Below are 10,920 nucleotides of genomic sequence, written 5' to 3'. Positions count from 1 at the left end.
TTTTTTTATCATACTCTAAAGGTTTGATTTGATAGTAATCATCCAGGTTCCAGCACCCAAATCAGATATGTTTCCTGACAGGACTATCTGTGGCTGCATCCACCTGTAATTATACAACAATTATGTGACAGCGCCTTACTATACTCTCCAGGTATAAAGAGTTAGACCAGGTACACATTAGATTAGAACATAAGATCGATTTTCCGTATCAGAACAACAAATCAAGCATAACATCTGCTGTGTATGCACTATAGCTCTCGCGGATGACATAAAAGATTGTTTGATTGACCGTGCTGCAGGTTAATCTAACGATACCATATTCGGTGCAGAACGACATATTGTTCTGTTGTTCATTCGATTGTCTAGTGTGTACCGGCAATCTATACTCTCACGTCCTCATAACACTTACACTATGCCCAGCTGCATGTTGAGGTGCGGCTGGGAGGCCAATGACTTGGAGCCTCACGTAGTTGCTCACAGTTGGATATGATCAGCTATGCAGCATGCACAGTGTTAGAAACCACGAGTTCCGTCCTGAAAGTGAACATGTGTGCAACTCTGAAGCAATAGTCCTAGCAGTAAGCCTCCACATCACTCTCTATGCCAGGCCAGTAGAACGTAATTGTCACCAGCCCATGATATTGTCCATTCCCTGTCCTCTTCCACTTAGTCCTGAACATGGGATACCGTGGTTCTTGTCCACATACCACATTACACAACCAAGTCTCAGAGGGAGGAGATGTATCAAGCCTTTGAGAGAGTTGAAGTGGAAAAGTTACACGAGTCAACCAATCAGTCTATAAAATCACAAAAGCTGGTTGGTTGCTATGGGCAACTACTCCACTTTACCTGTCACCAAGGTTTGAAACATCTCCCCTTCTGTCTGCTGTACAATATTTTGCCTCAGTTGGGGCAGATTCCCCATTTCCATGAGTTAGACAGTAATACAAGTCTGGGAACAGCAAGTGTGGTTCCTAAAGCATCTGTTACCCTTCTCGGTCAGGACCGTCACGACCCTACATCTGGACTTCTATACATTCCTCTCTCCCTTGTATGTGTGTGTGTGGCAGCAAAATGGACCCGGGTCACCTAAGCCACACCCAGTCCATGCACACCCTGCTGTCTAACACCCTCCCCACTGTATTACTTACCTTACCCCATTCCTGGCGCAGTGGTCCTCAGCCTGGTCTATCCGGGCTGTCCTGTTACTGCAGGAGGAGCCGTACCACTTCCACTGCACATGACATAGATGAGACAGTTTGGACATTATATAATAGATGATATACATATATATTGTAATTTTCAACAGTAATTCGCTTGACATGCACATCACAGACAAACTCACATACTACTGGCCCATAGCGAGGCCTTGCTGCACAGTTCTTTGATGGTGTGCACACTGATGAGGCAGCATAAGGATACATATGTCAGCATTTGAGGCAATATGGAGGTGCTTGTGTGTGTTCTGCTAATATCACTATGTAACATACTGCTGGTGCTGGTGGCCAAGGTGGCCCGTCCATGCGAGTCAGTGTCCTTAAACAAGATAATAAAGTTGTATTTTGTCTCTCTGTCTCATGCACTCAACTGTGTATGGTGGAGAAGATGGTGCTTGAATCCACTCAACAAAGGGCCGGTCCCAGGTCTACTTGCACCCTGTGTGAGAGTTTTGGAGCTGTGGGAACTTGGGTGGAGAAGATAGGATTGCTGTGGGGACTAGGGTGGAGAAGACAGGCTTGCTGTGGGGACAGAGAAGGCGGGCTTGCCCAATTCCATCATACAAAATGTGGTACAAGATGATACGAGTGCAGCATTTTCGGGGGGTTTGTAGCGTAAAATGCTGATTATTTATGGTTAAACAAAGTGTATATACAGGTAGTCTTGTACATCGGTTGGAAGAAGAAACTCCATGTTCATTTTTTTATTGTCATATTTACAGGGTAAACTACAATGATCCAAGTCGAACTTTGACAAACCAAAAAAAAAATGTTTTTATATTTTTTTTTAATAAAATCTTATTTTTAAATACACAAAACATTCTGACTAAAAAACATGCAAATTACTGGTGTGAACATAATATATTGGGGTTGCTTTGAAATGCTCCTTCATATAATATGAATCATTCATGACCAAATACTGTGCAGGGTATAAAATGGGCATCGAATGCAGTAGTTCATTGTATGCCTGTGTCCCAGAATGCGTCATTGCACAGGATTCTTTTTTGACCGTCCTGTCCACAAAATGGCAGCCAAGTCCAGCATGGCATTTCATATTTGACTCCATATTGCTAACTGGTACTTCTGATGGGATGTGTTCTTACTCTGTAGATAATAACGGCAGCGGCTGGAAGAAGAAGCATTGATGTCATCACCAGTATAGTGGCCAGGATAATAAGGACAATGACCCAAATGTCCAGTATATGTTTGGGGAGCTCGGCTGGGGTTGGAGTCACAAGGTCATTCATATTGGCCGATGATGTAAAATCCACTGCCTGCAACAAGAAATAATGGCCGTAAATTACACATATGTTAGAAGCTTTCATTTCCCATCCCCAGTACCACCTTTGTGACAGAAATACATCAATATTACACATTACAATAATGATATTAGCCATTTAACCAGCTGGGATAAGTAGTAGAAAACCGTAATGTCTGTGACCACAACTATTTGTACACACTTGGGACTTTACTAGGAAACCAGATTTGTGGAAGTAACTTGTCTTAAGCACGTAGCCTCAGGACAGATACTGTATAGTGAAAGACATGGGTAGGAGACAGAAAAAAAAAAAGAGTATAAGAGTCAAAATAAGCAGAATTATCAAGAACAAAATCACAAAAAACAGAGGAATGGTCAGTGCAGGCAGTGATCAAACATCAGGGGTTGTCAGACAGTAACTGGAATCATACGTACAAAACAGAACTTTGGGTAATAATGTTGTGTGCCACAATAGTAGTGGAATGCTGTGCATTAAGCAAGGTCCAACTGCATAAATCCAAAGTTACATGATAAAAATGCGAGCTCCTCTTAAAAGTATGGAACCCATCTCAGAGCAGATTCCTGGGGATAGTCATAGAGGTGGGTCATATTCCTTTTTATTTATTCATTAAGAAAACAAACTTTTGAATATGGATACCATACAGGGGAAACTGCACTTTCTAAGCACACATTCTCCCACCTCATATTAAGACGTCTGTCTCTTCTTCCTGGCAGCTACTCTCTAGGCCAGCGCACTGATTGAGCACTCAGATCCACACCTACAGCAAACTTGGTAGAAGAAGCTGCTATACTGGGCATGTGCAGCAGCTCCGCTCTATCCCTTAAACTACATGTTGCAGCAGTTCTAATTGTATTATATACTATAGCTATTGTGGTCAAAATATGAGCCACTGTCCAAGAGAAGGGGGGTTTCTGAACAACTGGAAATCCTCCCTGTATTTGCCTATGCCATATTCTCTTGTGTAACACTGCACACAGGATATTTGGCATCAGTGATAAGTTGGCCAGCATGCCAGTGCACACAAAGTAATATTAGGAGGTACAGCATACTTGCCTAGCCGCCCGGAATGGCGGAGGGCTCCCGAAATTCGGGTGCCCCTCCTGGCCCCCCGGAAAGGTGGGGAAGTTTCCCGCAGCACCCTAGCAGTTCCCCTTGGCCTTCCACTTGCAGAGCACAGTGTGATGTTAGTGTATTAGAATGCTTAATGTTTGTAGACACTCCCTTACTAACATGTGTAAGCCTGAATCTTCAGTGATGGTCCCTAGGACCTGGGGGATGCTGGGAAGTGGGTGGTCCAGTGTGCAGTGTGTCTGGAGTTGGTGATGGAATAAAAAGCACAGCAGTGAACTCACATGTCTCTGTGTCCTAATGACTGGATTTACAAACATAAGAACAAAACATGGTGTCAGAAGAAGTTTAACTTGGACTGCTAGTGCTCTCAGAGTGTAACAGAATCCTGCAGCAGTCTGTAAGGCTGTGATAGTGTCTGCAAAGCCTGCCGTGTGCTCCTCTCTTCAAACAGTGAGTAACCATGGATAAACTAGCTCTTCCAACTGGCAAGCTGATGTCTGGTAACTTGTCTGAAAACTGGAAAAGATTTAAGCAAAGGTTTAATATATATCTTGCTGCATGTGGAGCTGATACAGAGGCTGACAAAACAAAGGCATCCATTTTCCTCCATGTGATAGGAGAGGATGTGCTGGACATTTATAATAGTTTTCAGTTTGCTGAGGGGCAGAATATGGTGCTATCTTCTATAATGCAAAAGTTTGAAGATTACTTTGTGCCAAGGAAAAATGTGACATATGAAAGATATAAGTTTTTCAGATGTGATCAGAAGTCTGTAGATGGATTTGATCAGTATGTTACAGAGCTGCAATCACTCAGTAAAACCTGTGAGTTTGGTGATTTAAAGGATTCACTGATTAGAGACCGTATTGTCTGTGGAATATCTGATAATGGACTCAGAGAGAGATTGCTGAGAGAGCAAGACCTAACACTAGAAAAGGCAGTGACTATGTGCAGATCTGCAGAAATAACTAGATTTCAAGCCAAAACGTTACACAAGGAAGCTGATGCTGATGTACATGTAGTGCAGACAACAGAGCCAAGCAAACATCCATTCTCAAGAATGAAGCAGTCTAAGCCACAGTCTAATAAGGAAATGTGTAGTAGATGTGGAAATGCTCACAATCCTAAAATGTGCCCTGCTTATGGTAAAACATGCATGAAATGTGGTAGACTTAATCACTTTGCCAAATGCTGTAAACTGAAAAGGGAAACAACCAATGTGCATGCTGTTAAACAAACAGAAGAATTCTTTGTGGATTGCACTGAACTTTGCAGTGCAGATAAGAAAGAATGGATTGTCCCTTTAACTGTCATTCCCTTTAAGCTTGATACTGGCGCGCAGGTGAATTTAATATTGTTTCAAGACTATAAGACTTTTAGAGTAAAACCTAAAATTCATCCAGCCAAAGTGAAAGTTACAGGGTACACTGGGGAGGAAATTCCTGTGAAAGGTACATGTTTAGTGACACTGAAATATAAGGGACAACAGTTTAAAACATCTCTACTGATTGTGGAAATGTGCAACCGATTCTAGGATTAAGTTCCTGTGAGAAACTAAGCTTGCTAAAGAAAGTTTTTATGGTGACATCACAAGTAGAAGATGACTGCATATCAATGTTTACAGAATACAGAGACTTGTTTGAAGGTCTAGGTTGTTTGCCTGGAGAGCATAACATAAATATAGGCACGAAAAAAAGGCATTTGTTTCCCCCAGCACCCTGAATGATAACCGTAACCAGATATAAATTCCACATAATAGTAGAATTTGAGCATCTACTAATATATAAATATAGGCACGCAAGTTTCTTCAGTGATACACCCCTGTAGAAAAGTGCCGTTTGCGCTGAGAGAAAAACTGAAACCAGAGTTAAATCGCATGGAAGCCTTGGGTGTGATACAGAAAGTTGATGAGCCTACTGAATGGGTAAGCTCCTTAGTAATTGTTGAAAATAAAAATGGACAACTCAGAATATGTCTAGACCCCAGAGATTTAAACAAAGCTATTAAACGAGAACATTTCAAACTACTAACCAGAGATGAAATCATGTCGCAATTTGCGGGAGCAAAATGGTTCAGTAAATTGGACGCATCTTCAGGATTCTGGCAAATGAAGCTAGATGAGGCTAGCTCAAAGCTTTGTACATTTAATACACCAGAAGGTCGATACAGATTTCTTCGACTACCATATGGAATATGGTCTGCTCCAGAAGTATATCACAAAAAGATACACATGATTTTTGAACATATTCCAGGTGTTGAAACAATGATGGATGACGTTATTGTCTGGGGATCTACAAAGGAAGAACATGATTCTAGATTGAGACAAGTAATGGAACTTGTCAAGAAAGTGAATCTAAAGCTAAACAAGGACAAATGTGAATTTGACGTGAATACACTTACCTTTATGGGCGACGTGGTCTCGGATCAAGGTGTAAAACCAGACCCAAGGAAAATATCAGCCATAGTGGACATGGAACGCCCTAACAACAAAGACGACGTCAGAAGATTCCTAGGAATGATTACTTACTTAGGAAAGTTTATATCTCAACTCTCTGAACGAACAGCTTCTCTTAGATGGTTGTTGGACAAAGATAACGAGTGGATGTGGTCACATGAACAAGAAGAAAGTTGGGAAAACTTGAAACAGATCATTACAGAGCAACCAGTGCTAAAATTCTTTGATCCTGCGAAAAGATTAAGAATTTCAGCAGATGCTTCGCAATTTGGCCTAGGCTCAGTGCTGTTACAAGAACATGAGGATACATGGCAACCAGTAATCTATGCATCAAGAGCACTGACAAGTGCTGAAACAAGGTATGCTCAGATAGAAAAAGAACTTCTAGCGATCACATATGCATGTGAGCGATTTCATCAGTTTGTATATGGTCAAACATTTACAGTGGAAACGGACCACAAGCCATTGGTAGCTATCATGACTAAATCATTACATGACTGTCCCATGAGAATTCAACGAATGCTTATCAGACTACAGAAATATGATGTACACTTGCTGTACTGTCCCGGCAAATACATGTACATTGCTGATACACTTTCTCGTGCTGTGGACAAAAGTGAAGGTTCCAAAAGTCTGATGGATGAAGAGATAGAAGCCTATGTTAATTTGATTGTAGCTTCTCTACCAGTGTCTCTTGCAAGACAAGAACAGATTAGGAAAGAAACTGAGACAGATGACACAATGAAAGTGTTGAGAGATATCATTCTGAAAGGTTGGCCAGCAGAAAAACATGCGTGCCCGCTGTCTATCTATGATTATTGGATGTACCGCAGTGACTTTACAGTTGTCGATGGTATTATTTACAAAGGCAATAGGTTTGACATACCTGCACGACTAAGAAAAACTATGCTGTGCAAGATACATGAAGGCCTCTTAGGAGACGAAAAATGTAAGCGGAGAGAGCGTGAAGTTATGTATTGGCCAAGAATGAACCAAGACATAGCACAGACTACAGCTACATGTGAATTATGTCTTACGTATAGACCGAAACAACAAGTCGAGCCACTGAGTCCTCACGCAGTGCCAGAGAGACCGTACCAGAAAGTTGGCGCAGATTTGTTTGATTGTAATGGGAAAACGTACATTGTCGTGACTGATTATTACTCTAACTACCCTGAGGTGAAGACACTACATACAACTACTAGTATAGCCGTAATCAATTGCATGAAGTCAATCTTTGCAAGGCATGGTGTTCCTATGGAAGTGTTCACTGACAATGGTCCTCAGTTTTCCAGTGCTGAATTTAGACAATTTGCTGATGATTGGGAATTTGTCCATACTACGTCAAGTCCCCACTATCCACGCTCAAATAGGTTGGTGGAAAGTTCAGTAAAAACTGTAAAGAGTCTCATGAAAAAAACTCAAGAAGGTAAAGAAGATTTCTACAAAAGTCTTTTAATCTACTGCAGTACACCTTTACAGAATGGACTTTCTCCTGCACAAATGCTAATGGGAAGGAGGATTAGAGCAAATCTCCTGATACATGATGAACTGCTTAATACACATAACTCAGCGTTGATCAGACTGAGTAAGGAACGTCAACAGGCGAAATAGAAACTGTTCCATGACAGGCGAGCAAAAAGCTTATCTGATCTAAAATTGGGTGACCAAGTCCGTCTCAGAGATCACGAGAAAGGTGTTTGGGTGCAGAAAGGTATTGTGCAAGCACAAGTAGCACCAAGATCTTATACTATACGTACAGAGCGTGGAACGGAAGTAAGAAGAAATCGGGTGGATTTAAGATCTCAACCTAACCATAATGAAGACAACATGACTGAAGAATACCCCTCATCTGACATGTACAGTATGAAGATGCTAATAATGGTGAACAAACCACGATTCTATAAAGGTCCAACATGGTCGATGAAACACAGACTGTGTATGAAAGACCCAAAAGGGAAATACGCAGACCTGAGAGACTCATTGAAACGTGTTAGATGATGTTCTTAATATGACGTTGTTAATTGTTGCTTTGAAGCGCATAGGGCTTATCTTTAAAGAAAAGAGGATGTGATGAAAGTGTATTAGAATACTTAATGTTTGTAGACACTCCCTTACTAACATGTGTAAGCCTGAATCTTCAGTGATGGTCCCTAGGACCAGGGGCATGCTGGGAAGTGGGTGGTCCAGTGTGCAGTGTGTCTGGAGTTGGTGATGGAATAAACAGCACAGCAGTGAACTCACGTGTCTCTGTGTCCTGATGACTGGATTTACAAACATATGAACAAAACACACAATTGGGCGGTTCAAGGGGACCCAATGAGGCGATTCCTGCTGAACCGCGTCATCGTAGCCCCGCCCCCCGCTGTTCAGTGCCTGTAATATCAGCACTGTATGGGTGGGGGCGCGGTCACAGTGACACGACTGCAAGTTCCATCCCCCTGTGCAGTCTCCGTTACATAGGCACGCCCTCGCCACACGCCATGTGATGTCACACCCACCCTGCCCAGTCCCCTACTGCGCCGAGCTGGCTGCCCTCTCCCGGAGGGGGCAGCCAGAAAGTCGGCAACCCTGGAGGTACAGTAGAAGTCACTGTGAGAAACAATTACCATCATTCGCATCCGATTTGGTCCATCGCATCATTCAGCATTTTCTCCAAATCAACGGAACCAATCACCCGTCCCACATCCATGTTTTATAGAGCTCCTGACAGTAATTAAATATCAGGGCTGCCTTTATTTCACTAAATGTTATAGTTTACATCTTTATATCTATGGCTATGCATGAACATATTGCAGTTCTTGTGCTATGGGTCTTAATGACAGTGTCAAGAGAAGTTCTGTGTGTCACTACATCTGATGCGGTAGATCCTGGCCATGCTGCATGACTAGAAAGCCATGTTTAATCTGGCACGCAAAATATCTTATTCAGAAAAACAAATCTCATTTTTGCAGAATTTGGGGCATATTCATCATGTAAAAATTGTGCAATGAGAATTTTTAGTTTTAAATTCTCATTGTATTCTCACACAATTTTTTTCAGGATTCATCATGCCATCATCATAAAATTATCACTCCCGAAAAACTGGACTTTTTCGGGAAGTGATAATTTCCCCCTCAGGCTGCCAGCTGCAGGATGGAGCACTGCAGCCGCAACTACCCGGACTCCCTGCCGGCACCTTATTGCTGGGTCACTCCGGCTGCAGAAATCACTCTGCAGCCGCGGCCCCCCGCTCCCCCTGCCACCGGGATGCTGTCACCGGGGCTACGCTGCGATCACACAGCAGTTGCGGTCCCCCTCTGTCGCCGGGACATTGGGGCATATTCAGGGGCTGCAGAGATCGTTCTGCAGTTGTTCCCCCCTCCTCCTTGCTGCCAGCACATTATCACAAGGGCTGCCCGGCTGCAGAGATCGCTCTGCAGCCGTGGCTCCCCGCTGCCCTCACCTTAGTACTGGGGCTGCCCAACCTGCAGACGCAGACCCTCTCTCCCACCCTCCCTCTACTGCACAAGCTGCCCTGTAAACGGCAGAGATTCTGGGGCTGTTCGACATCTCAGGATGGCGAATAGTTTCACGCTCAAACTCAAAAAATGCTTTTTCTCAGTTTGATGAATGTCACATTTTCTACATTCCCTGAGGAATGTAGATATTGAGACTATCACTGACCTGGTTTGGAAGTGTTGTGAACTCGGGGTTTCTTCCGGTGACCGGGAAGAGGAACCGCTACTGGGTCGCAGTAGAGATGGCCGGAAGTAGGTCTTCCTCATACAGGATTAGGACGGTAGGCAGGAGGCACAGGTGAATGCTTGAAGGTCTCCTGAAAGACAAGACTTGTAAAGGTGCTGATGAATTGGTGGAGAGTACCAAAAGCTTACTGTGAGCGATGTTGGGGTGCTGGAGGCACTGAGGTGCTAGAGGCACCGAAATGCTAGAGGTACTGAGGTGTTTGAAGGCGCTGAGGCGCTTAGAGACGTTGAGATGCTTGGAGGCACGGTGGTGCTGGAGGCACGAAGGTGCTGGAGGCACGGAGGTGCTGGAGGCACGGAGGTGCTGAGGCACGGAGGTGCTGAGTGCTGAGTCACGGAGATGCTGAGTCACGGAGGTGCTGAGGCACGGAGGTGCTGAGGCACAGAGACACTGGAGGCACGGAGGTGCTGAGGCACAGAGATGCTGAGGCACGGAGGTGCTGAGTGCTGAGGCACGGAGACACTGGAGGCACGGGGGTGCTGAGGCACGGAGCTGCTGAGTGCTGGGGCACGGAGATGCTGAGGCACGGAGATGCTGAGGCACGGAAATGCTGAGGCACGGAGATGCTGAGGCACGGAGGTGCTGGGAAGCACGGAGGTGCTGAGGCACGGAGAAACGGGAGCTCTGGAGATCACCACCACAGTCGCAGCAACGATGATACTCAGGCGCCGGAGCACTGCCCGGCGTCTGAATTTGAACTTCCTGCCAGGGCCTGATTGGTGGAGGTACCGATGACGTCACCCGCACCTCCCGTGGACGTCGAGCGCACACTCTGGCCGGACGGAGCGCTGGACGCCGGGAACCGCCAGCGAGGATGGCCGCACGGAGAGCCAGCGCGCCCGGAGGGGTAAGTATGGAGACCGCGGCGGCGCTGTGACAGTACCCCCTCCTCTAGGAGTGGCCCCTGGACACTTTCCTGGTTTCGTAGGGTGTTCAGAATGGAAAATCCGGATTAGTCGAGGAGCCGAGACCTCAGAAGCCTTTATCCAACTTCTCTCCTCAGGACCATATGCTTTCCATTCCACCAGATATTGCAGATTCTTGTGAAGGTAACGAGAGTCTAGAATAGTTTTGATCTCGAAGTCTGTTCCTGTTTCAGTCTGCACTGAGGTGGGGCTAGAGGTCTTTGAATGAAAACGATTAAGGACGA

At 44.6% G+C, this 10,920-nt stretch overlaps 1 protein-coding gene across 10 annotated transcripts in view; it reads right to left on the bottom strand.

The window, feature by feature from the left end:
* Positions 1-1,875: 1,875 nt before the first annotated feature.
* SMIM3 (small integral membrane protein 3) overlaps positions 1,876-10,920 on the bottom strand; it is a 134,009-nt gene continuing 124,964 nt past the window's right edge. For 4 of the 10 annotated variants that reach the window (XM_063928669.1, XM_063928670.1, XM_063928668.1 and 1 more), the window contains 2 exons: positions 3,850-4,084; positions 1,876-2,491 (listed from right to left, as the gene is read on the bottom strand). In XM_063928669.1, the coding sequence (XP_063784739.1) occupies positions 2,288-2,491; positions 3,850-3,885 (240 nt within the window). In that variant the 5' untranslated portion in view covers positions 3,886-4,084 and the 3' untranslated portion in view covers positions 1,876-2,287. The remainder of the gene's footprint in view (positions 2,492-3,849; positions 4,085-10,920) is intronic. The other 6 variants (XM_063928673.1, XM_063928674.1, XM_063928675.1 and 3 more) reach the window with 3 other exon arrangements.

Source organism: Pseudophryne corroboree, chromosome 6 (genome assembly GCF_028390025.1).
Source record: "Pseudophryne corroboree isolate aPseCor3 chromosome 6, aPseCor3.hap2, whole genome shotgun sequence".
Classification (NCBI taxonomy): domain Eukaryota; kingdom Metazoa; phylum Chordata; class Amphibia; order Anura; family Myobatrachidae; genus Pseudophryne; species Pseudophryne corroboree.
This window is presented reverse-complemented; position numbering and strand designations above follow the sequence as displayed.